The sequence below is a fragment of the Canis lupus genome, chromosome 18, assembly GCF_011100685.1.
Source record: "Canis lupus familiaris isolate Mischka breed German Shepherd chromosome 18, alternate assembly UU_Cfam_GSD_1.0, whole genome shotgun sequence".
In the NCBI taxonomy this organism is placed as follows: domain Eukaryota; kingdom Metazoa; phylum Chordata; class Mammalia; order Carnivora; family Canidae; genus Canis; species Canis lupus.
The window spans coordinates 20,732,274-20,759,611 of NC_049239.1; the positions used below are offsets into that span (position 1 = coordinate 20,732,274).

General features: G+C 34.9%; 1 protein-coding gene across 3 annotated transcripts in view; it reads right to left on the minus strand.

The window, feature by feature from the left end:
• Window positions 1–5,132: 5,132 nt before the first annotated feature.
• SEMA3C (semaphorin 3C) overlaps window positions 5,133–27,338 on the minus strand; it is a 182,326-nt gene continuing 160,120 nt past the window's right edge. For 2 of the 3 annotated variants that reach the window (XM_038562835.1, XM_038562834.1), the window contains exons 14-18: window positions 25,962–26,003; window positions 22,623–22,780; window positions 13,963–14,030; window positions 11,612–11,742; window positions 7,519–7,929 (exon numbers count right to left, since the gene is read on the minus strand). In XM_038562835.1, the coding sequence (XP_038418763.1) occupies window positions 7,519–7,929; window positions 11,612–11,742; window positions 13,963–14,030; window positions 22,623–22,780; window positions 25,962–26,003 (810 nt within the window). Of the gene's footprint in view, window positions 7,930–11,611; window positions 11,743–13,962; window positions 14,031–22,622; window positions 22,781–25,961; window positions 26,004–27,338 lie in introns of all 3 variants that reach the window. The other variant, XM_038562836.1, reaches the window with a different exon arrangement.

A 27,338-nucleotide genomic window follows, 5' to 3' on the forward strand; every position in this document is an offset into this window, starting at 1 on the left:
AATATGGAAGATGCTTAAAACTTAGAGCTAGATTTTGTATTTCATACTTTTGGGGGCTTTAGCAAGTTATTTAATTCAGAACAAGTCTCTAAATGTAAAAGACTCAGTTTTGCCATTTACAAAACAGATTCCTGAAAAGGAAGCAGATAATGATGTATTGTGTATGCCTTTATATAGGAAAGTTCACAGAAAATGCCCAATAAATGATTATGTTTATGAAGACAATAATGGAATTCTGATGGTGCTGTAACTGTTGATGCTGTGAGTTGCCCAGAACATAGTATTGTTTCTTCCCCAGTATGAATTCAGATGAGATTAACTACACCTGGAGGGGAGCCAGGGCAGGAATGACAGGAGGCAGTAGAAAGGGGATAGCAAGGAGCCTTGGGGAAAAGGTCAAGTTTGTAACACTGTAGTTGACAGCTAACTTCCAGGAGGAATATGTTTAAGCTCCAGGAAAGCCAGCTTCTCACAGTAATTCCAAGGTTACCAGGTGAACAGTGAAGGAATTCAGCCTGAGGATGCAGTGAGTCAAGAGCCTGCTCTTGATTTGGGAAAAATAAAATAAAATAAACAAGTAAATAAATAAATTCTGACAATAATGATGTGAGACATCCTTTAAAACATATCTAAATATTTGAATAGCAGCACTATAATGAAATTTCTATCTCCATCAAATTATGTGAGTACAATTTGCTCAGGCTTCATATATAAATGAATATACATCTTTTTTTGCAAGATTGTTTGAGAGTAGCCAATGTCTTTAAAATAACAGGATAAAATTTTGTAGAGCAAGAAGAGGTATATGGATAAGGAGAAACAGGAATTATATATTATATAATATATATATATATTTTTTCTGTTAGAAAAATATTTTATGTTAAAAAAGAGATTGTTCTTTATTATTTAAAATATGACAGTGGGTGCCAAATTTCTATATTTTAATTCCATTGCTGTCATTTTAGAAAGCAGTAATAATAATAATATATTGTAGGAACTATAACATATACAACAATAAAATATAAGAAAACAGGAGAATTAAAAGTGAGACAAAGGTAAGTTGGATTATGTAGTTGTATGGCTCTTACATTGCTTTTGAAATACTATATTATTATTTGAAAATAGGTCATGCATATTTAAAGATAAATAATGTAATCCTAGAATGATCATTAAAAAAGCAAAAAATATAGCTAAATGATTTATGATGGTTTAACTTACGGTTTTTCAACTCAACAGTCTTTCAAGGATGGTGAAGAAGCAAAATTCATTCAGTAGAAACCACACGTTGATTTTTGATCTTTCCCCGAGCTAGCGGTACGTAGTTGAATACTCTCTTGAGAAAGATCTGTACCATGGTGTGGCTATCTAATATTACACTAAGTAAGCTTTGAGAAACTAGTACCAAAAAAACCTTTCATAATGTTGAAAGGATCAAGTTCATCAAGAGCAATAACAGTATTAAATGTGTATGCACTTGAAAGCTGCCATATACGTAAGGGAAACTAGCAGCAATAAAGGGGAAATAAACAAATACACATTATAGTTTGGATATTTTTTTTTTAAGATTTTACTTATTCATGAGAGACACACAGAGAGAGGCAGAGACACAGGCAGAAAGAGAAGCAGGCTCCATGCGGGGAGCCCAATGTGGGACTCGATCCCAGGTCTCCAGGATCACGCCCTGGGCCAAAGGCAGGTGCTCAGCCGCTGAGCCACCCAGGGATCCCTATAGTTTGGAATTTAGCAAGATTCTCTCATGATTTGACAAAACAGACCCCCAAAAAGTGAAAATTAAAATATAAATGATTTCAAAAGCATTATTGACCAATATGATCTAGTTGACACTAAATACCACAGCTAACAAACATACATGGGATGTTTATTAGCCTGGACTACAGATTGGTTACCAAAACATATCTTAATAAATATTGAAAGCTTGAAGTCATTCAGTTTATATCATCTGACCACAGCGATTTTTTAATTAGAAATTAATAGATACTTGATAATAAGGTATCCGAAAAAAATCCCTAAGAATTTGGAAATTTATCAATGTACTTGAGATAAACCATGGAACAAAAAAAAAAAATTGTGTAAGCTTTAAAATGTCAATTTATATCATACCAGAAGTAATTTGCAAGTACTTACACTTAGAATAAAAAATTTAGATGTTAACTTAGAAATGCAATAGGGGCTACACATCTTTTCAACATCTTCTTAGAGGGTACTTGAGGGCCAAGGTGTGGAATCCACTGCTGAAGCTCATGGGGGATGCTTAATGAATGATTCTCACCGTCCGAGATCATAACAGTGGAGGGTGGACTGAGGGGAGAAGCGTGATGAGAATAGGGGTTATGGGTCCTGTATTTCCACCTCACTTCCAAGTTTGTGTCTTGAGAAGGTACAGGATCTTGGAGAGGACAAGAACACACACACGCACATACACTCCAGTAATTTTTGGTGGGAGGAGCTCTCAGGGGAGGTGCGTGTCTCCCAGAATGATGCAGAAATAGCAGAAATATTCCTCTCCCAAGAGTGTCCAGCTATAGTGGGAAGCATCATAGATGCTTTTCCCATTTATGAGTCAAGCTGACTCTCAATATCAAACCACAATTTAAACTGCCAAATCATATCAACTCAAATAAGATACCCTGAAGGTCCAGTTTCTCTGACAACCCATGATGTTGCAGAAGAAGGAAGGTGACTGTAACCTCCCGCATCCAAGACACCAGCACAAATCGGTAACAGAAAAAAAATAAAATGGCAAGTGTCAACTCCTTTTTCCTATATAGAATTGTAGAAATAACATGCTGAAAAGACTTAAGAAAATTGGAAATTCCTTTCATGTCATTGTACCCCCTCATGAGCCATGGATCACACATGTATATTGAAAAGTACCCCAAGAAACAATGGGAATGACTTTTAAAAAAAATTTTTTTTAATATTTTATTTATTTATTCATGACAGACACAGAGAGAGAAGCAGAGACACAGGCAGAGGGAGAGGCAGGCTCCCTGCGAAGAGCCCGACATGGGACTTGATCCCAGGACTCCGGGATTACGACCTGAGCCGAAGGCAGACGCTCAACCCCTGAGCCACCCAGGCGTCCCTTCCTAATAATTGTATCATATATCCATTCCGCCATGCAGAAGTCATTATGGTGTTTGGTCGCATAAAATGTTTGAATGACATTTTTATATACGTTAAGTCAGAGAAACTCTTAAGGAACAGACGTTGTCCTGCTTTTGTTCTTGGGTGAACACAAAGGTACCCTTATATAGAATAAACAGTTTTAATGTGTTTGTTATAATGCCATTCTTTAATAGCTCTTTATGTAAGTAGCACTCAGGCATGGCAACGTTATAGCCCTGAGAAATACACAATTCAAACTGTGTGGGAAGTATTATTTTATGAGGTGAAGAGACAAATACATTAGTCACTACAGTGAGGATGACATTTTCTTGTCTTGAAGCTAGTTCTTCCAATTCTCAATAGTTAAGCACTATGAAAGTAATATTCTTATGAAACTATAAAAATTGAGATATATATCACAAGCCCCTTAGGAAAAACAATTTATTGACAATGAAGTTCACTGAATGGCACACACATAGAATTTATAGCAGTTGATTTTGATTTTGCAGAAACACTGGTATTCTTGTGCAAAAGATTACTGGGTAAAATGATGTAGAATAAAGTCTTAAGGGAAAAAATAAAAATTCAGCCTTCCATAGGTTTGTCATCATGCATAAAGTTCAATGAAATTCTCAATGCTTCTGGGTAAGTAAACATTTTTACTTAGTCTGATTATTTCCTTGTCTAGATTTGTTTCTTACAGGCTTAGCTCTGCTCTAAAACAAAGCTGCAATGTCTCTCATGATTTTAGCTATAAGAATAGATAGACGTAGGAAACCATTATCTCTTTCTTAAATATTTTCCCCTTAGGCAGGAGGCATAAAGCCTTAAAAACACATTAAAATGATAAGAAATATATTAAAATTCTTTAAACTAAGTTAAGATGAAATGTAGACAAGGGAAATACTGAAAAATAATTAGGGAGTAGTGCCGAATCATTAAGGTGGAAGATTCCTTGAGATAATAACTTAATATTTTTTGTTCACTTTTTCTGCACTCACATTTATTACAGAGTTAAAGCCCAGAAATAGGTGAAATGTCTACAGTTCTTTCAAATGCAGTAGGAGAATTATGAGTTAAGTTGTGGCTTCCTTCTCCTCAATTTTATAAAGGCTGATTTTACCTGGCGAGGATCAAGTGATCCACTGGCTGCAGGTGCCCCAACCTGGGTCACTGACATTTTTTTTTAAATTTTTTTTAAAATTTATTATTTATTTATGATAGTCACAGAGAGAGAGAGAGAGAGGCAGAGACATAGGCAGAGGGAGAAGCAGGCTCCATGCACCAGGAGCCTGATGTGGGATTCGATCCCGGGTCTCCAGGATCGCGCCTTGGGCCAAAGGCAGGCGCTAAACCGCTGTGCCACCCAGGGATCCCGGGTCACTGACATTTAACTGGGCAAAGAACACAACGGAAAGATTTCTTCCTGTTCTCTCAAGACAACACTTTCTAAATAAGGAAAATATTACGACATCTATTGGATAGTTATCATGTCATATGTTCTATTCTAATACTCCACTGGTATGAACTTGGGCAGACAACTAAGGCAAAGAGAAATTCAGTAACTTTTCCGAGACATTACACTTGGATTCAAATCCAGATAGTCGGGCTCCAAAGCCCAAGCGTTCCTACACTATACCCATGTCTCCCCGCCCCACCTCACTGTCAGACACAACACAGTCTGGATAACTGAATGTACAAGGCCGCTTAAAGAGAAAACAAATATGAATTTGCTCACATGTATGTAAAATATCACAGAAACACATATAGAAATTGACAATCCTGGATGCTTCTGGGGTTGGGACTTGAATGAATGAGGGATAACGGTACAAGGAGAGTTTTCCATGGATCCTCTTCTGGAAGTTTTGAACTTTGAAATACTCAGACACATTATTTTCACAAAAATGAATAGATAAATAAAAGAATAAATAGAATTTTTAAAAGTTTTATCATGTCAACAAGCAATTATATATATACAACATTGAAAAGAAAACTTGAAGACATTCTTGGGGAATTCAACATGTTTTATTTTGCCAGGCAAATGATTTCCTCAATATCCAATTAAATATTAATACACTAACTACATTTAGTTTATTTTCTCATGGAGCAAACATTCACCGTAATGACAGTTTCATCATGCTAAAATCTATCCACAAACCTACACTTTGAAAAAAAGTGCATTCCTAGGAAATTTTATGTACAATACAAATGGAAAACATAGTAAATCATCAAAATGTCAAACTACACAAAACAAAACTAATTAACCACCAATATTCAGTATACGTTGACATTATTTTGGAGAAAGAAAATTTTCTTTACATTTGGCAGTCATGTTGAAGAAGAATTTCTATAATTTTAAAAGAAAAGTAATAAAAGTATATACAATTGAATAATATTTAAAGAAGTTATTAAATAGCACAAATAATATTACAAAACTAAACACCCTTATTGTCTATCAGTGTGTGTGTACACGAAGCAAGGGGACCTGTGTAGTTTATGCTATTCTCTGACTCTAAAACAATTGTACTTTAAACTCTTTACATAGAATAGATTGGCCATAAACCCTGAACATGGTTTTGGCCTTCCATCGATACACATTTTTATTTGTGCACCTAGCAGGCAAAATATTTGTATAATAAACTGCTTTTGAGAATACTTTGGAATCGTGCACATTTGGAACAATAGCTTTTATTCATTAGCTTATTTTTGCATGAACATTATTTATATTGTCTATTTTAACTGCTATGTTTGCCCTGCACTGAGGCCTCCTCTTATAATACCATAACTTATCACCACTTAAATAATAAATCATATTCTTAGATTCTGAGCAATGATTACATTCATTTTGACAGTGATTTTAGTTCTTGAAGCTTAAATGCTGTGGTGCATAAAAAGGTAATTAAGTCTACCTTGCCTTCTTTGTGGACTGTTAACTACAAATAAAATTTTATGCTGGATTTTGAGTAAGTATATGATGCAATTTCTGTTTGCACCTGGAAGCATGAAAATTTTTTAAAAAGTAAATAAAGTGAAAAAGCAAAAATTGTGTTTTTGAAGGAACTATAACAACACCAAGAAATTTTTCCTATTCCATCTAATTGCTATTTGGAATAAAAGGTTCTATAATAAATTTTTTTCTAATAAAATGACCCAATCTTTAAACAATTAGAAGAAAATTATTTATTCATTACAAAATTTAGCACATTTGTATTTATATGCTAGTGAACATAATACACCAGCATTCTTTAAAAAAAAAGTATGTCAATTTTTGTTCATATTCGAATTTTTTTCATTTCTCCACAAAAGGCGCACCTCTCCAGCACACACTAAACATCATCTAAAAAAATGAATTGGTGTCTTAAAAATCTTATGATATCTGAGGTTGATAAACCAAAAAAAATGTGAGTTAATTATTGAAATTAATTACTGATGTTAAAAACTAGTCATATTTTTAATAAACAGCTTTCAATAAAAATGCATTTCTTTATTTTTCCCCATTTTGATAGTTTCACCTCTCATATACAAGTTCGATATTTCATTTTTTTCTTCTTATATTGTTTACTTTGCCACACAGACTAGAAAATTAGAACAAATACAGTAATTAAACAGTGTAAGATTATATTCTCTGAGTCTATAATAACTTAAATAACTTCCAAAAAAAAGTGCTTTTGTTTGGAAGATGATAGCATAAGAATATAAACTTAAATGTTTTGCTGACATAACTCTAATCAAAGATGTTTATGGTGAGGGTCATTCACTTTATCTTCCTAAAAGAAGGAAACAAATATCAATAACAAATATCAGCAATTGACCATTTTCTATAAAAAACATTAATATCTTTCACTGGAAGCATATAAACTGTTCACTTTTCTGGATGAATCACTCATGTTTTATACAACTTTTAGATGCCCTCTTTCTTGACTTGTATCTATTCTACATTTCTTTTGACATGTACTTACACAACTTTTACAACATAAAAGTTGTGAACTTGACATTTGTTTTCATATATAAAATCACTGACAATTCCAAATCTAAGCCCCTAAAGCAAAGAAGAAAGCTCATAGGGTTATGGCCCTCATTCAATTAAGGGATATAGGAATTTTAGTTTTATAGCCGCCATATTGATTTTGAAGAAAAAGTAAATACATAAATAAAATCTGGGTTAAGTTAAATATTTATATGCACCATGAGGACCATGACATGTCTAGTGCTAGTCAATATCATACAAGAAAATGCATGCTCATTTCAGTTCACGTAATATTCACTTTAGGAGTGAGTAACACCTTCCTCGGGAATTTCCATGGGTAAAGCACAGGTTCTTTGCTCAAAATTGGATCACTGAAGACAGACCATTCTTTCCTGGAAGCCTAAGCCCCAAGGAAGAGAACATTATGACTCTGGCAACTGATTCCTCCTGTTTCTGGTTTTCCGGCTATTGATGAGCGCTTTTAACTTGCCATAGTCCCCTCTTATCTTCTGTGACTCTTCGTGTTGATGATGCTGCCGAGTGTCTTTGCAGTATTGATTAATCATCTGCATTTCTGAGTGGCTAAATGCCCCCATGATGTCCTTTGTGTGGAAAGGTAAAGCCCTCACAGAGCTGGCCCAGGTCCATGGGGACCATTTGTCTGTCACAACAGCCACCATTTCAGAATCTAAAACTTTAAAGTTGATCTTGGCTATGGTCTGCTTGAAGCTGTTTTCTGTTGCAATGCAGTGATACAGTCCTTGGTCAGAATCTTGAACGGAGCGGATTAGAAGTCCTTGTGAAGTGGCTATGATTCGTTCATTCAACTTGACCTAAAAGAGAGACTTGTCAAAGACCCAAAATCTGACTCTATGTCTTCTAAAAAGATATGAGCAACATATACAGAGTATCTCTGAACTTTCAAATTTGGCAAAAGCATTGAATACTGATTAGTTTCCCTCTTAGTGAACATAAATTTTTGGCCCGTTCCATTGACTGGTTTGCAGAGGAGATCTCGTTTTAAGAGCACTGATTCTATTAAAGAGAGGGTGAAGTTATCACCCATGTTGCCAAATATACCTTAACCATTCCCTTTGGACATGGCTTCTGCACATATAAACATAGAGTTTTGGTTGGATTCGGAATGTGAATCACAGTCAACATACATAAACAAAATTCATGGATAATTTAAAATATCTATTTTGTCCTGGAGCTCTTGCTTTTAATTGCAGCAAAAAAGCTCTTTTACTAGTAAAATCATAAAGCCACAGTTAAATGGTTGAATTTTACCATTTTTCAATGATGAATGGATATTCTCCTAAATAAAAATTGAAATAATTCATTACTTTATTAAAGAAGTAAGAGAACTCGAAAAAAATCATATAAACAGAGGCAGAGTTCTGTAAACTATCAAAGGTTTTTCCTATTATCCCAAGCTAAAGAATAACTAAAAATAAGCTGACATGCCATCATCTTCCAAATCTTCTGAGTGGTTTTACTTTCCAAGGAAAGGTAATAAAAAGCTATGAGGTTAATATTTAATTATTTTACAGCCTTATCCTGGAAAAACTATCATATGTTGGATATTAGTTACATGCATGAAATCCATCTTTCTTAAAGTTCCAGCTATAGTACTATTCACAAACAGACTAGAAACCTAAGTGGTGAGAAGTTCCTTGCCAAGGGTGGGTACTCTGGAATGCTCTTTCACTGAGGGGGAAAAAAACAGACCCGAATCAAAATAAGGTATGGAAGATGTTTTTATAAATGGTAAATTTCTGTGTAAATATGAATCTAATTATTAATGAAACAAAATCAAAGATAGATTGTTTTAAATGAAAAGTAACCCCTCCACAAAAGCACAAAAAGGCAAAGTACAGTATTGAGATACAGATAATAGAACAGATCTAGAAAAGGGAATTCAGAAAGAGGGACTGAAATATATGAGGCAAAGTTTTGGTGTTAATTTGACTTTTAAAGTTTAAGTGTGCCTCAACAATAGTTTCAATCATGTAGAAATGCATTCAGAAACAAAAGGAAGGAAAGCTTTTCTATTTGTGCAAGATTAGGAAAGATTTTGGAGACCAGGTTTACAAATCCATCTAACACATATATAGTACTTGACACAAAATTTCATTTCTAGGAATTTGTACAGAAGCTATACTCAGAAGTGTGCAAATGTTCATTTACATGATGTTTTTGATAAGAAGAAAAACAACCTTAAGCAGTAGATAGCTTAAAAAAAAAGGATATATTCATAGAGTGGAACACTATGTAGCCAAGAAAAATGTTAGCTATATATATACTGATATATATACTGATATTAAAGTGTATGTGTGTACATCAGAGAGAGAGACAAAGACAAAAATAGGAAAATTATAGAGTATTTGGAGGAATACATTATGATTGAATATATAATTCTTGGTAGCTCTATACTCTAGGAAGTATGAATAAATATTGAAGTGGAGGTGAGATCTTTTAGTTTTCACTTTATGTAAATCAGTATGAAGTATTTACATATTTGTGAGCTTTTACCATCTGTCCTACAGTTTTTTTAAAGTTCAATATTTGCATATCATTAACATGAGAAATGAGCATGTGTTTGCCTAAACTACTAAGAACAAATTAGGATAAATTTAATAAGATAGTAATAATTTGTTCAACTAAATTTAGAATGAGTGGAATTGTGTTCTCTAAATTCTGGATAAGTAGATTCACATAGTTGTATTACAGTTAATTTTTCCATAGTCTTATAGCATTATTATATGTTCAAAATTGGGAGAAAAAGCAAGACAGTAATAATTGAGTCTCTACCTTCTCAAGCATTCTGAAATAAAACACTAGAAATATTGCAAAGGAGATTCAATCATTAAATCTATTACTCATTCCATTTTTAACTGCGTTTATTAATTTCTGTGGCATGTATTCAAGCTTGTGTGTCCTCATTGTCTGTAATTCAAATAATAGAAAATGCATTCACTTATTGCATGTTATTCTATTTAACTTTTTAGTGAACTAAAGAAAAACATTTTCTTCATGTTATGCAATCCCTGTTTGAGTTTTAGATTTCCAACTCACATATGAACACACAAAACTCCTCAGGAAGGAGTTCTGGAAGGAGCTCTGGCATATGGCCTATCATATCTGTATGATAATCATCATCACACATTATGACTTCTACCCTAGGTTACTTTGTAAGGCAACTATGATTACCATTTACATCCATGCCAAAGAGTTGAAAATTAATTGGACTGTAGAAATTTCAAGACCTCTTTGATGACAGATTCTTGTGGCAAAGAAAACAGATCTCAAATAAACAATAATTTGTTCTTAATAAAAATTTTTTAAAAGATGTTTTTAGTATCATAAAATTCTGGGCCAAGAAGGGGCCAGAAGTTCAGCTAGCTCCTCTTTCCTCCCAATGGTTCCATCTCTTATTGAAGGGGTCATCAGCCTATGGTTTTATATTCTAGTGATGGGGGACATACAATTTCCTAAACAGCTCATACTGTCTTCAAACAGGCAGGTCTGACTTGTAAAGTATTTTCTCATATGGAGCCAACATGCATTTCAGCAACTTTGATGCAGCGTCTGTGTTCTATAGCTTGGGATTGTATCCATTGTAAATATCCCCAAAATATTATTTAATACGTAGTCCCCAAAATGCCCACAACTGAAGAATATACCCTAATGCAGAAGGCTGCTTTGCTCCTTCAGACTTTATGCCACTCTTAATAGCATCACATCTTAGACTACCCTAAGGCTTTATATATACATACAGATTTTCTTTCTTCTTTCTCAGGTTGTCAGAACAACCTGACATCAACATTATGGAGTTCATTATCTATAATATTTCACCCAATGCCATTTTACAATGCTTCCCCTTTAAAACAGCCCTTTCTGATCAGTGGAAAGGTTAATGTCAGTGTCCTTTTATTTGAAAAACTGTTTTTCCATATCACTGAATAAAGTCAATGGTCCCATAAACAATGATTCCATATATTACCTAACCAAAACCCTAGAGTAATGGATAATAAAGCAGAGGAAACAGATTACCACATAGCAGAAATATGCTCTTTAACCATAAAAGTTATGGTTTAGTGTAATTTCTTGCTGAGGAAAATTGAACTTTTTTAAAGCCCCCTTTTATCTTGTGAATCACACAAAGGTGCTGCTGTGCAAGAACTTGGCTTCTGGTTTTGCACACATCTTGTTTCTTTTACAAATGCTTCCTCCTATCAATAGTTCCATCTGGAGTGTCCAAGCTCTTGTTTCAATCACCGTGTTACAGAGGTGAAGAGGCAGCAAGGATTTTGAATTAATTCATCAGCTTTACAGACAAAGGATTTTAAAGAAAGTGGCACTCGTCATCCCAAAGACATAAAAAGATGTTCATATGCTTTTTTTTTTTTTCATATGCTTTTTTTTTTATGTTTGATCTGAACCTCACTGAGGGATGGTGATTCAATGTCTTTCTAAAGCCCTGATTGATTGCTGCTTATGTGTGTTACTCACCTCTTTCCTCCTATCTTTGTCTTTCTGTAACAGCCACTTGATAGATGCCTGTGGAGACTTAGGAGCACACTCGAGGAAAGTGGTGTTATTTTTTACTCCATACTGAACAATTTCAGCTGCATTTCTATATGCTGGAAAGCAAAAAGCAGAAAGAGAGAGAAGAGAATTTAGAATATATTGTCTTATATGAATGCTTATTTCTCTATAAAATTATCATCACCTACAGAAGTCCCCCCCAAAGGCAATCTTTGCTCATTTAACAAGCAGACAATTACACATTGTTTACTGGTTGTGTTTAACCTAAAGGGAAAGGAGAGAAAGACATAGGGAATTGATGTTTATTCGAGAAGTACTCTATACCAAAGACTGTCCTTAACATCACATTGAACATTTAATTATTACAATATCCTTACAAATTAGTTTTTCTCTGCTTTTCAGAGCTGAACAAACTGAGGCTGTGAACTATTAGGAAATATACCCTACTTGAAGAGTTAGTAAGTGCCAGGCATTATAAAACCAGGTTCATCCATACTCAATGTAGTATAGATGGAATTCAGAAGCATCAGGAAAAGTCAGAAAGCAAAGTGTGGCTGTAGCGGGAAGTAGTGGTTGAGAACACAGTCTTTGGAATCAGAGGTACTGGAGGCAAAATTCTGACTTCACCAATACTGGCTGTGTAACCTTAAATAATTTACTTGAGCTTTCTGTGTCTCAGTTTTACTTGGCTCTAAAACATGGATTATGTCTTCATCCAGGTTCTTTACCAAAAATTCTTAATTCAGGAAGATCATTTAGTATAATCATGTGGTTGCTTAGACGTGAACAGAATCTTCATTCATAAAATGGGGATAGATAATAGACCTGACTTTAGTACAATGTCTTAAGCATTTAAATAAGATAATCCATTAAAAAAAGCACTTGACTCAGGTTCTTTTTTTTTTTTTTTAACTGAGGTTCTGACACAAAGTCAACATCCATGTTTGTTCATCATCACCCCCCACTGACAGCTCTACTACTATAGCTACTAGTGTTAGTAGAACTTGCACACATATTTATAAAATATTCAGTAAACATAGAAATGGTAACCTGGATTATTCCCTTAATTAGATGCATGGAACTAAGCAAGATGTTACAATTTTCTCCTTATAGTTAGTGTAGTTGGTAATGATTGTCAGTCTTTATTAAAGAAAGACCCAGACTCAAACATATTAGCAATAGCAGTCTTGGTGTTAATTATTAGCAACAGTGCATTTGTAGCCCCTTCATGAACCCAGAGAGCTCTGCCCAAAGATATTTTGTTGGTGGGGTTGAGGTGGAGGGGAGAATATTAGTGGAGAAAGTAATAATAATGTGGTATCTTCATGTCAGGATGGGAAGAAATGGGTTAGATTGACTGTAAGACACAAGGCAAGATTGTCAAAAGTATTGCAATGGTTATAAATTATAAAACCCGGGCACTGTAATACAGCCATGTTCAGAGCAGGATTATTTACTGTAGCCCAAAGTAGAAGCAATCCAAGTGTCTAGTAGAAGCAATCCCAAAGTAGAAGCAATCCAAGTGTCTAGTGGTAGATGAATAAATAAACAAAATGTGATATATACATACAATAGAATGTTTTCCCATTTTCAACAGAAAAGAAATCCCGACACATGTTACAACAGGAATGAACCCCAAAGAAGCTCTGAAATAAGCCCGTTACAAAAAGATAAATATTGTGTGATTCCATTGATAAGAGAGAGGTATTTAGTAGTCCAATTCATAGAGACAGAAAGTAGAATGGTGGTGGCCAGAGGCTGGGGAAGACGGAGTTGGTATTTAATGGGTATAGTTTCACTTGGGAAACATGAAGAGGTTCTAGAGATGAATGGTTGTACTGATTGCACAACAGTGTGGATGTACTTAATGCCACAGAACTGGACATTTTAAAATTGTTAAAATGGTAAACTTTGTGTTGTTTATATTTACCACAATAACAAAAAACAAACAAGGCACAATTCTATTTGTTCTTCAGTAGTAAATTTTTGAAAAAGCACATTTTTTTCTTAAGAAAGAAGATAATAGCTTTGTTTCTTCAAAAAGAAAATAGTTAGGAAAATCTATAACTGACATCTACATGAAAGACCGAGGCAACTGACATCTCCAAGGTACCTGTATTCACAGACATTTGTTTTTCCTACTATATATACAAATAACATTTAATTTTTAATTTCCATATGAACACCAAGAATCTTCATAGTGAATCTTTCTTTAAAACATAAGATGTGAATTTATTATGAGGTTTTCCTCCCTTAAATGTGATGTGGAGCATGGCTACTCTTTACCAAGTCTGAGTCTTGCTCAGTCTTAATACCTTTTAGATTAAATCCTCTGCATTGAGTCAATGGATTTCCATGTCTCACGTCTTGTCTTCGGCTCCTCCTATAGGTACAGAGACATATATAAAACTGGCTCAGAATTAACATCGCCAATTACACCACAGTTAAAAGATTGTATTTTTAATTTTACAGTTTTTTAATTGTTTAAGGTTTCAGAAGGAAAAGAGGTCTGATATACAACACAACTATCTGGCATTTCTTGTTCAAGACTTCCATGATAGGATGGGTATTTCACCTTGTTTTCATTATGAATTAATTCTGTCCCTCCCTATCTCTACTACTGGAGATAGAATGGCTATGAAATTCCTATTAAGTGCATTTCTGGGGTAAATGCTAGATTCCAAATTAACAGTGTAAATTTTAGTTCAGAGATATTCAGCAAAAACTTTCTAAGATGGAAACATCTAGAGCATAAACTCACTACCATCTTCTTTCTTACAATTTTTTCTTGAACAAACATAGCTTTCTTACAAAAGTCAACATTTCCTAACATTTTCCTAATATATTAAAACTTTTCTGAAATAAGTGATAGAATATGGACATTTAATATAAAGTTAAGCAAAATTGTTCATTTACTAGAATAAGAATTTTCCTTCAATTTTTTACTATGAAATATACCAAGCCTACAGAAGGAGTGGAAACATGAGTACAATAACTACTGGTATACTGAGATTCGTAAAGTGTTAAAGTTTGCCACGTTTATTTTTTTTCTCACATGCAAGTATTATGTTGAGTATATATATAGAATATACTCTTTATTCACATGTATGAAAATCTTTAGAAGATAAGTTGCAGACATGATAATGCTTCATTCTTAAATACTTCAGCATGAACCTTCTAATTTCTCTACATAAAGACAGTATCACTCTCTTACTAAATATGACTATTCGGTAATATCACACAATACATATTTTATATTAAAATTCCCTTAATTACCTCTGAAATATCCCTCATGGATTTTTAAAAGTTTATTCGGGATTGAAAGTCACTCATTGCAGTTTAGTTGGTATGTATCACCAAGTTAAGCATTTCAAAATTTAGTTACAGTCTTTGTAAGTTGGTCATTATTTAAATCAAACTTTTAAATTATTTGAATACTAATTAATTTCTGAGTCTTAAATTAAAATATATATATATATATGTTACTCTTGTATGACACAGTGAAACAAATCAAAACAGAGCAACTGAAATTCTCTTAGCAATAAATCATAGATATGAAGATTGCTATAAGAGAGAAGGAAAACTGAGGTGCTTGGGTGGCTGAGTCAGTACACCTTCTGACTCTTGGTTTCGGCTCAGGTCATGGTCTCCCCGTGGTAATATCAATCCCTGTGGCACAGTTTGGAGTCGGCTTCGGATTCCCTCCCCCTCTGCCCCTCCCCAAGTCATGCACACACTCACTCTCTAAATAAATAAATAAATAAATAAATAAATAAATAAATAAATAAATAAATAAATAAAGTTTTTAAAAAAGAGAGAGAAGGAAAAGATCCTCTCCTTAAATATTGAGAATATAGGGATAAATTGTTTACTATCAAGGCTGAGAAGTATATATAAATAAGTATATTACTTAATTGGGCTAGCTGTTAAGTCTCAACATTTTTACCCTTACAGATAAATTAAAATATTCAGTAAGAAAAGCAGAAATATTAAAACCACACAGGAATTATCTAATTTACAAAGAGAAACTAATCTCAAAGTCATCAATAGCGAAAAAAAAATCATTTTAAGGTCATAGCAAATAGTATTGTGTGTGTTCAATGGCTTATATACATCTATTTATGGAAATAGCAGTATTAAATTTTGTGTCATTTATGTATTATTTTCCCAAAAAATGTCACATAATCCTTATTCAATCTTATATTTCTAATACAATACACACACAAACTAGTGGAAGTTACTCCTGTCTCAGGAAATACAATTAATGCTGTACTCTAGAACAGCTCCTATATCAATCAGGTTTTTACTGCATTGCATTTGCTATATTTCCAAGCCACAGCGCTATTTACTACCAATCAACTTGTGAGTGCACTATATTTTTGAACACCACGTGAGAGTTCTTGTGGCTGAAGCAGTCACTTTTCAGCCATCCAGAGAAGCACTATCATTCCCAATGGCTAAATTAATTGTCCTGTGACCAGCACTATGTTATGGTTTACATAGCTGGGCAACCTGAATTTACAGTACCACACAACTTCCAGACCTTCCAATACAGAAAAACATTATGGCTTGGCCTAAATGATGAGAGCAGCAAGACAGCTATCTGAGATTTTTTGTATTTGTTGATTCCCTTTAGGATATTCATCTACCACTGTGAAATCTGGTATGCACAGTAATATTATATTGCATGTAGAATTTGCAATTTGAGCTCAAGTTACCAACATTTTCTTCCTTATGGTATATAATCTTTTGGATAAACAATGAAGTCATTTTGTTCTTGTATATAAAACAGATATCTACTTGGAAATTGAACTGATTATCTTGTCTTAGAATAAAATTTAAAACTGTGCATCTGAATCCAGGAAAAGTACCATTTGAGATTAAACTGCAATATTTGGTACAAATGCACAAATATTTAAGATACTTGAGAATGAAAAGGAAAATTGCTTGCATTATTTGCTATAAACAAAATTAAAAAAGAGAGAAACCACTGAGTCAATGATATTTAACAACTTTATTATATCAAAGCATAAACTCATTGATTTCCAAGTATCACTGTAATTCTGTTACCATACAAAGAACATGTTTTTGGTTTTCATTCCAATGAATTCCTCCAGGTACTCTTTGTGTTCCAGATAGATAGACAGTGCTATCAACATAAAACTAGGTAAGTTAACACTATTAAAGAAAATCAGTGTGGAAAATACAAGCAATTTTTTATTATTATTGTTTAATCATTAAAAATATTATATATGAGAATTTAGGAAATAATTCAGCAAACATGTTTTACATTCTCTATATGTTTAGGTTTTAAAATAATTTGTAGAAATTAAATAGTATAAATATTTGTAATGAAACTTTCAATGTGATGGCCAAAGATGGGTGTGAATAGGCCACAAATAAGATAGATGACACATAGATGATGGATATATAGATAGATGATTGATAGATGATAGATAGAAGATAGATGATAAGTAAATAGATAGAAAGATAGAATATTTTTCAGCTTTTTATGATAGAATTAAGATACTGCTAGAGATTCAGATTGCGCTTCAAATGATAACTGCCTCCTCTTTCAACCCATGTTATTTTTTCCCTGTTATGCTTTTTTTAAATTTCAGGTGTACAACATGATGAGATGATACACCACCTGAAACTAACATAATATCATATATGTGAATTATTTCTCAATTAAAAATATATATTTATCAGTGAAATGACCACAGTAAGTCTAGATAACATCAGTCCCCATACATAGTCACAATCTTTTTTCTTGTGATGAGTACTTTTAAGATCTACTCTATTATCAACTTTCAAATATGTAATACAGTCTTTATGCTGTACATTGCATCCCCATGACTTAATTATTCTATAACTGGAAGCCTGTGCCTTTTGATCCCTTTTGTTCATTTCTTCCACCCCCTACCCTGCCTTTGGCCACCACAATCTCCATGAGCTTGGTTTGTTGTTACTTTTAAAATTCCACATATAAGTGAGATTATATAGATTATGTCTTTCTCTGACTTATTTCACTCAGCATACGCCCTCAAGGTCCATCCGTCTTACAGATGGCATGATTTATTCCATTTTATGGTTGAATAGTATTCCGGCATGTGTGTATGTGTATGTGTGTGTGTGTGTGTGTGTGTGTACCCTTACTCAGTCATCTGTTGAAGGACACAGTTGTTTCCATGTCTTGGGTATTGAAAATAATGCTGCAATGAACATGGGGGTGCAGATATCTTTTCAAATTAGTGTTTTTGTTTTTTTCAGATAAATACTCAGAAGTGGAATTGCTGAATCATACGGTAGTTCTATATTTAACTTTTTTTTAAAGATTTTATTTATTTATTCATGAGAGACAGAGAGAGAGGCAGAGACACAGGCAGAGGGAGAAGCAGGCTCCATGCAGGGAGCCAGACATGGGACTCGATCCCAGGTCTCCAGGATCATGCCCCGGCCTGAAGGCGGTGCTAAACCGCTGAGCCACCCAGGGATCCCCTATATTTAACTTTTTGAGGAACCTCCATACTGTTTTTCATAGTGGCTGCACCAAGTTTTCTCACCAAAACTTTTTCCACATCCTCTCCAAAATTTATGACTTATATATTCTCTTTGCTCTGTAGTCATACCTAAAAACTCATTATCAAGACCTACATCAAGGAGGTTAATGCCTATGTTTTCTTCTAGGAGTTTTATGGTTTCAGGTCTTACATTCAAGTCTTTAAAACATTTTGAGTTAAGTTTTGCCAATAATGTAAGATAATAGTCTAGTTTCTTTCTTTTGCATGTGGCTGTTCAGTTTTCCCAGCATCATTTCTTGAAGAGACTGTCCTTCCTTGTTGTACCTTTTTGCCTTTTTTGTTGTAAATTATTTGACCATATATGTATAGATTTATTTCTGGGCTCTCAAATCTGCTCTGTTGATCTATGTGTCTGTTTTTATGACAATAGCATACTGTTTTGATTATTATAACTTTGTAATATAGTTTGAAATCAAGGTCCCTGATGCTTCCAGCTTTGTTCTTCTTCCTCAATATTGCTTTGGCTATTTTGTGATTCCATACAAATTTTAGGATATTCTAATCCAGTGAAAAATGTCATTAGAGTTTTGGTGGGGATTGTATTGAATCTGCAGGTTGCTTTGGGTAGTATGGCCATTATAATAATACTCATTTTACTACTCCATGAATGTGATTTATCTTTCCATTTATGTGTGTCTTCAATTTCATCACTGTCTTGTAGTTTCAGTGTGCAGGTCTTTCACCTCCTTGGCTAAATTTATTCCTAGGTATTTTATTCTCTTGATGCAATTGTAAATGGGATTGTTTTCTTAAATTCTCTTTCTGATAGCTCATTATTCATGTATAGAAATCCAACAGATTTTTGTGTACTCACTTTGTACCCTGCAACATCACTGAATTCATTTATTAGTTCTAACACCAAGCCAATGATACTTGGTTTCATACAAGGCATGATATTTCATAGTTTCAGCTCTTTGTTGATTGTAAGAATGTGATTATTGTGATTAATATCATGATTTGTAGGGCAGCCTGGGTGGCTTAACGGTTTAGCGCCTGCCTGCAGCCCAGGGCGTGATTCTGGAGACCCGGGATCGAGTCCCACGTCGGGCTCCCTGCATGGAGCCTGCTTCTCTCTCTGTGTCTCTGCCTCTCTCTCTCTCTCTCTCTCTCTCTGTGTGTGTGTGTCTCATGAATAAATAAATAAAATCTTTTAAAAAAAATCATGATTTGTAAAAAAAAAAAAATCATGATTTGTGGCATTAGGATGACAATGTGAAATCTACCTTTATTGTTTTTTAAGATTTTATTTATTTATTCATGAGAGATACAGAGAGAGAGAGAGAGAAGCAGAGACACAGGCAGAGGGAGAAGCAGGCTCTACGCAGGGAGCCCAATGTGGGACTCAATCTCGGGACTCCAGGATCACAACCTGGGATGAAGGTAGGCGCTAAACCAACCAGGGATCCCCTGGAATCTACCTTTAAATATGCATATTAGAAAGGATAACTGGGCTTGTAGTTAGAGGGAGACTATGAGGACAAATGAGTCAACTCATATTTTAGCAGAAATGTCTAAAATGTAAAAATATCTCAAATATGCAATGATAGTCTATATATAGTAGGGAATTTTACTTGAGAAATATTCTTTGTTGTTGAATAAAAATGCTTGTTCACCAAAGCCAAGGTCTGGAAGTTCTGCAGGGAAGGAGTACTAATCTCCAATTCCTCCACGTTATAGAAGAGGCTGGTAAACCTAAAGGACCGTGGTAGTGTTCACTCTGTGATGTTCATATCACTTTCTTTCTTAGAAAGTGTGGTGCTTTGGCTGCGTTTAGCATTAAATCTGTTTAATAGATAGAATATTGCATTCCGGGTGTTAGATATGCCAACTTTTAGAACTCTTTCCCAAGAAAAATGTGTTGCCTTACAAGCAGTTATGGTAATAATTTGTAAATATCACTGCTGTTGTAATTAGGAGCGTAACACAAGTATGGTTAAAAGTTGCCAGCAATGGCTACAAAAACCATTTAGTTGAGATTACATTTGGAATTTGCTTTCCTCATCCTTTGCGTCCAGGTTCAGATCTCCAGTGCAAGCAAAAGATCTCAGGGTAACGAGGTCCATAAATTTTATGTGAAAATCAAAAGAGCCTCTAGACTTCCTGCCTAGATCTTAAAATGACAAAGAAGGACATGAATCTTTGAACACAGATACTAAAAAATACTCTTTTAAAGAAAAAAAAAAAATAAAGAATGTGAGTTCTCTTCACATTTCATGTCTTTAAAAACAAAAAACAAAAAGACTTTCGAATTATCCAGCCCAGGCCTCACCTGTGTGCTCCAAATTCACATTTTTGTTTACTCAACCTCCCCACTTGAATGTCTACCTCACGGGCACTGTTGGCATCATCTTTCCCTCCACGTACCTGCTCCTCGCACAGTCTTACCTTTCTCAGGAAGTCACATCTGCATATGCTCGGTTCTGAGAACCTGGCTCATGCCTGAGTCCGCTATTTCTCTAACGTCCTACACGTAATACACCAGCGCATTCTGTGAGCTCCCTCCGGAATCAGACCACTCATGCTGCCACCTCCACCCCTGCCTTCCTGTGCGAGCCGTCCTATCTCACCTGGAACGTGCAATGCCCTCACTGCCTTGCGACTCCTCTCTCCTCTCTCCTCAGCCACTTCCTACCCAGGGCTGCCATCTAGGCCAAACCAAACCAGATGGGCTTTTCAGAACCAAAGTCAAATAATATCACTCACGTGCTCAAAGGCCCTCAGTAGTTTTCCATTTCACTCTAAATAAAAGCCTTCAGGGACGCCTGGGTGGCTCAGCGGTTGAGCGTCAGTCTTTGGCCCAGGGTGTGATCCCGGGTTTCCCGGATCGAGTCCCGCATCAGGCTCCCTGTGAGGAGCCTGCTTCTCTCTCTGCCTCTGTCTCTGCCTCTCTCTCTGTCTCTCATGAATAAATAAATAAAATCTTTAAAAAAAAAGCCTTCAATGATTTACTAAGGCCGAAGTCAACTGTCATTCTGACCTCATTTCTTCCTCCCCTTCTTTTTTCTCATTCCATGACAGCTCCAATAGTCTTGGTGATGTTTCTTGAATAATCTTGACACACTCCACACTCCGGCCTTAAGGACTGCTGGTTCTTTTCTCTGGAATGTTATTCTCCAGATAATGCCTTGGTGCCATTCCTCATCATGCTCAAGTCCTTGTTCAAATATCACACCCTCAGAAGGACCTCCCCTGGCCAACCCATTTACCATTGCTATTCCCTGCTTCCCAGCATCCCCTATCTCCCTTCTTTACCCTTTTTAAAATTCATAGATTTTATCATTATTTCATATACTAGGTTTCCTTATTTATTTATTTTCTGTCTTCTCCCTCTAGAATTTATTATCCCTCGGGGTAGGAATTTTTGTCTTTTTGTGGTTATTTTTCATGTTATATGCCTAGCTCTATCTAGAACATTGCCTGGCAAATAATTGTCCCATGATAAAAAACTGTTGAACTTATAGATAAGAGTACCAGTACCAAGTACCATCTTGACATGCAGAAGTGCTACGGTTGCTTTAATCTGTTAAGGTCCTTAAAGGCCAATATCTCTAACAGAGCATAAAGAAGCTATAAACACCAGCACCCTCATGATTTTATTTGAAAATCAGTAGTGCTTCTGGCTGGTCCTATTTGCCTTCTCCTGTGGATTCTAATTTTGTTAGGTTTCGGCCCTGCCAGCCGTCATGACTGTAGATGGCTGAGTCTGGCTGTGATCCTGGCTGCCCCTAAAGTCTGCATTTCCTTTGTTCTATAATCTGTGTCACTACTGGTGGTCCCTTCCAATTGGTGGAAGTTGGTTCAGAGTTTCTCATCTAAGTCTCTGCTTGAATAAAGGGCACTCAGCCTCAGGCTGCCTTACTCTCTCAATCTGACCAGCAAATATGCCCTCACCATTTTAACAAGCAAGAGCATGTCATCGAGATTCTGAAAGCAATTCAGCCTACCTATTTTGGAGCAATGTTTCAGTTGCCTGAACTAGGACAAACACCTGAATATAGGAGAATTAAACGGCACAAGGAAACCCTAGGAAGGGAGGATTTAATGAGATATAGAAGCATTTAAAAAAAAAAATCAGGCAATGTGAAGAATGTTAAATGCTGCTTGAAATATTTGATGGGTCACAGGGGGGAGTTGTGTTGCTAGAGAAGCTTTAAGAGGAGAAACAAATTTTTCGAAAGTACAGTATTCCCACATATCTGTGAGAATCTCAAGTTATAAAGCACAGCCATTTACTTCATTCAATGACTACAGATGATGCTAAATAAATCTACTACTTCTAGCACCATTTTTAAAGAATACTGCAACAGAATTTTTTTTTCTAATATTGTGGAGCCCTGCCCGATTGTCTGGTGACATCAATTTTGATTTTCAGCTGAACATTTGGTACTTACCGCTTTCCAGTTGGGTAGAACCTAGAGCAAGAATGGCCATCCCAGGCACAGTAAGGGTCCCTTGCCAGGCAGCAGTCAGCACAGGCTGTACCGTAGATGTGGCATCGATGCAGAGACACTTGGGAAACCCCTTCATTGGAGCTCACATACAACTGTTGCTGTTGGAGGAATGATTATGATTTATTTCAGATGTGGACGTTAAAAGAGGACTTTCAGCAGGAACACATTGTAATATATGTCTACACACTCTTAGATTCATTTTAAAATGGACTAAAAACAAGAAGCAAAGTACAGAGGGTATGAAAGCCAAAATAAATAGAATTTCCTAATGTTAATATGCCTATAGTATTACCACTTTCCTGTTAAAAAAAATATTGGAGCCCTATGTAGAATGGCAATACATTTGAGACAGTGGGATTTATTGTTCTCTCAGATTTGAGCTAATATATTACAGATTTAAATTATGATGTTTGCTTTATTTTCTGAATGCACAAGGCAGCTTTCTTTTTCTTCAAATTTGGCAACCCACCACCTTGTAAATTTGAAAAAGTCAAGTCTTAAATAAAGGGCATTTTTAAGTTTAGAAAAAAAGGCACACTTAGTATTAGATAAAATTTAAAAAAAACATTTTTCACATGCCTTTGAAAGTGACATATTACTCATTAGAGTAATTTTTAAATTACTTAGAAGAATATCCGTATTTATATTTAGGCATGTCTTAAACTTTCTGTGTGATCAAGTGGTCTTCAGCGTCCTGAGTCATAATAAAGATTTCGCTCTCTTTCATTTGTAGAGTATCAAGAACTTCTTATGATACTGCTCCAATTCTCTTATCCATGCTTAGATTGGTTCTCAGGAGTTGAAAGGGTAAGTTTCTAACTGATGCTTATTTTAGAAAGAAGTGATACTGTATAATTCAGGTTAGTGGAGAATCTCTTAGCTGGAAGTTGAATATATTCACATGTGCACACACACACACACACACAGACACCTATACATATTCACCTATATACAACTTAAAATTCAAATGAATACGAGCACCATTGGTCCACCGGGTTCTGGAGGCAGACCTCGGGCATTCCCAGCTCAATATGCTGTGTAACTTTTCTGAATCTCAGCTTCCTTTTTGGTGAAACTGGGATAATGTAGTACCTACCCCACTGAGTTGTTTTAAGAACTAAATGTAAGGGCTAACTCCACATTAAATGCTTAGAATAGTTTCTGACTCCTAAACACTCAATGAATGTTAAATAATATAGTAGAATAAATTACCAATTAACAAACTATCAGCTTATGCATTGCCAATTCTAATTAATCATTTGAATCACATCTCAGTCTACTGTTTAACAAAAAATATTTTATTCCGATCAATTAATTTTTCGGAAATTGGGCTGAAAATGATTGATCCCCAGTTGAGACATTCAAACTATATAAAAAAAAACCCTGCACATTTTGACAATAATCATTTCTTTAGGAACATTTCTAATAAGTGTTTGTTGAGTACATAAATAATATAATGAATGCATCAGCTACATTAAATAAGGAATCTGTTATTTAAGGGAAGAAAACAGGTAATTTCACTCTAGAAATTACCTTTTATTAATTTAACTATTTTCTGCTGTATGGAATGCAAGAATAAATTAGGGAATAAAAAAGCACAAAATAGAAAAGAAAATAATTTGAACACTAGGGAAGATACTAAATTCATGGCATTTAATATACTTAGAATGCCACTGGCAATTTGTACTTCTTTCTCGCTGCAGGCATAATGTAGTATGCAGTTGTGCGAATGAGTTCCCCAAAACTCAAATAATTACCTACCTTGAATCTAATGATTGAAAGTAACATATTTAATTACAATATAAGTTGTTGAAGACAGATTTAATATTCAGTCTCCTGTGTGTATATGTGTGTTGCATATTGCAATTTAATGGAATGGATTATGAGCTCTGAGCACTCCAGCTGGATTACAACTTGAATTGTGACATGTATCACTGTAATCGTATACTGGACTACTCGGCCACACAAATGGCTCTGTGTCCATTTTTAATTTTGCTCCTATACTTTCTCTTTTCATTAAACTACTGTAAACAAGGAGCTTCCCTGCTGACTTCAAAGACTATTCTGACTTGGGATCAGCTCCCTAGGACATTGGGGGAAATGACGAATGGCTTCTTGTTACTTGGGAAAATGTTTGTTATGCACCATACAAACATTTTTACAGATGAGATCGTTAGCTCCATTGTACCCTATTTATTTTTCTTCATAAAATTGAGTCAAGTGAAAAGAGTACGAGGACTGACTGTGGAATACTTCTTCATCTGTAACAGACCAAATAAGGTAAGGAACACTAACGTTATGTCATCAGTTGTGCTAACACTTAAAACCTTTATTCCATATTCCAAGAAAAATAAGTCTTGGGCTCTTTACACAGCAGTTACCAAGGACGTGCTTTATCCTAGGCAATTTATATAAATTAACTCATTTGTGAGAAAAGCATTACCTTGTAGAAGCAGAATCTTAGGTCAGTGAAATTTAATGATTTATTCATAATTTATGGACAAGTCGGGATTCAAATGGATGTCCCTTCAGCTCTGAAGCCTACGGCTCCACCCCTTAGAACTTTCTTCCAGAGAGAAGACCGTGGGGGCTGGAGAGGCATATGTGCTGCACAGGTAGAGATTGGGTTTAGGCTTTTCCTTTTTGTGATCCCTGTGTATTTGCACGTGCAGGCACGAATTAGAAGATGAAACATTTCTGATAATCACGGCCAAACATTTCTTTCCTCAAACCCGAATCCTTATAAGGCTTAGATTTGAGACATTCAGATTTTTTTTAATGACATGTATAAACTCTAAGAAATAGTACTTCCTTAGAAATAAGCATAAAAGAATGCATTGCACATTTCAAACATGTGAGAGCAACAGGAACTCAGAAGAAGACTGATTAGTCATTCCAAGCCCCTGAGAATGTTGGTGATGCTACAGCAGTAAGCCGAACATTACACCAAATTCTTCATTCAAAAAAGATCATTTTTATTTTGGTTGGCTTCACACACTGTAATATTTGAGAATATATGATATACAAAATGTTGGAAGATCTTGCTGTATGTATTTAAATATTCGGCTCTTCTGGGTTTTTTTACAAAATAGACCTATTTTGTCTTCGATTAATAGCTTGTAAATTACGCATAAAAATTAAAGGTGATTTTGTGGTATATGGTAAGTCATATTAATTATTTTTCTAATACAAAAATCAATTTTTCTAAAATTACAAAATACATTTTTCATATAGCAAAAATTTTAATAGGTAAAGGAAACAAAAATGCGGTTGTCTTACCTTTTTGGATGAAATTTTCATTGTTGTTATAGGAGCATGATTCTGAAAAATAAAAAAAAAACATTGTTAGCTGTTCAAATAATCCTTTAAAAATATTTGCATTAAAAATGTTCTCTTTTCTGTTAAAATTCTGGAAATCGTCATCTCTCTATATATGCACATATACTTTCAAGGTTTAGCAATACTTGTCCCTAAAGTACATTTCCTCTGTTGGGAGTAAGGATGGCTTGTCATACAAATATATGCCCATTTGTTTTTTAAAGTAGTAATTATAACACATTATCAATACAGTCATTAGGGAAAAAATGAAAACCTGAGAAATTTGGAAGAACTGAAAAAATTGTATCTTGGTATATGGAATCCAATGAATAAAACTTAGGCTTGGCTGGGGGTAAGATGCTGTGGAACGTACCCCAGGTTATGCTTCCACAACACAAGCACTATGCATAAGATGCTACCGTGCACCTGCCAAATGTTGCTTTGGAAAGATGTATTAGCCTGAAATACACTTATTAATTCTCCTGCTGCAAACAAAGAAATATTGTTAGAAAATGTCCTCTTTGATAAATGTGAATTAGTAAAAGCATTTATGAATTTTCTGAAATAGTGATCTTTTTTGAAAGTCACTCTATTCATAAACTTTACTTCTTAAATATCATTAGTTCCTTTTAAAAATCAGACTTGTGACAACCTGATCAAAACCTGTGAAGTTTTATTCGAATAACTCAAGTGAGAGCAAGCTCTCAAAATTAACTCTACCTACAATCATTTCATGTTCTGCAAGTGTGTGTTCTTACACACATTTAAAAGAGAAAATACTGATATTGTCTAAACACTCACTTACAACAGGGTTTGATCACTGCTTAGAAATACACACACACACACGAAAAAATAAAAAGTATTGCAATTTATATCCACCTGGGCTATTACTGATAGCTGTACCTTCAATTCAAGTAAAGGTGGAGGAAGCTGGAAGTCTTTTCAGGAAATATTCTGAATTTCTTTTAATCCAGAGGATTAAAAGAAGAGATTAAGGCTCTGCACTCTATAAAAACAAAGTGTCTGGTTTTTAAAAGTGACCTTGTGATTTCCTGCAATATGTATCAGTGTGACACTTCCTAAGGAATCTGTTTCCATTCAAATGCATTATTTCCTCAGGTGCTAATCACAGTGTATCATACACACCCAGTTATTTTTATCTCACTTCAGAAAATATGACATAAACACCATGTTGAAGACAGTAAGTGATTATTTGGCAACTGTGTCTCTCAGTTCAGCCGTATCAATCACTGGCACACGTGTCCTCAAGAAAGCCTCAACTTTTTTAGCCTCTCTCTTGGGCTGACGTCCCCTACGAGCATTTGGACTGACTCTGTT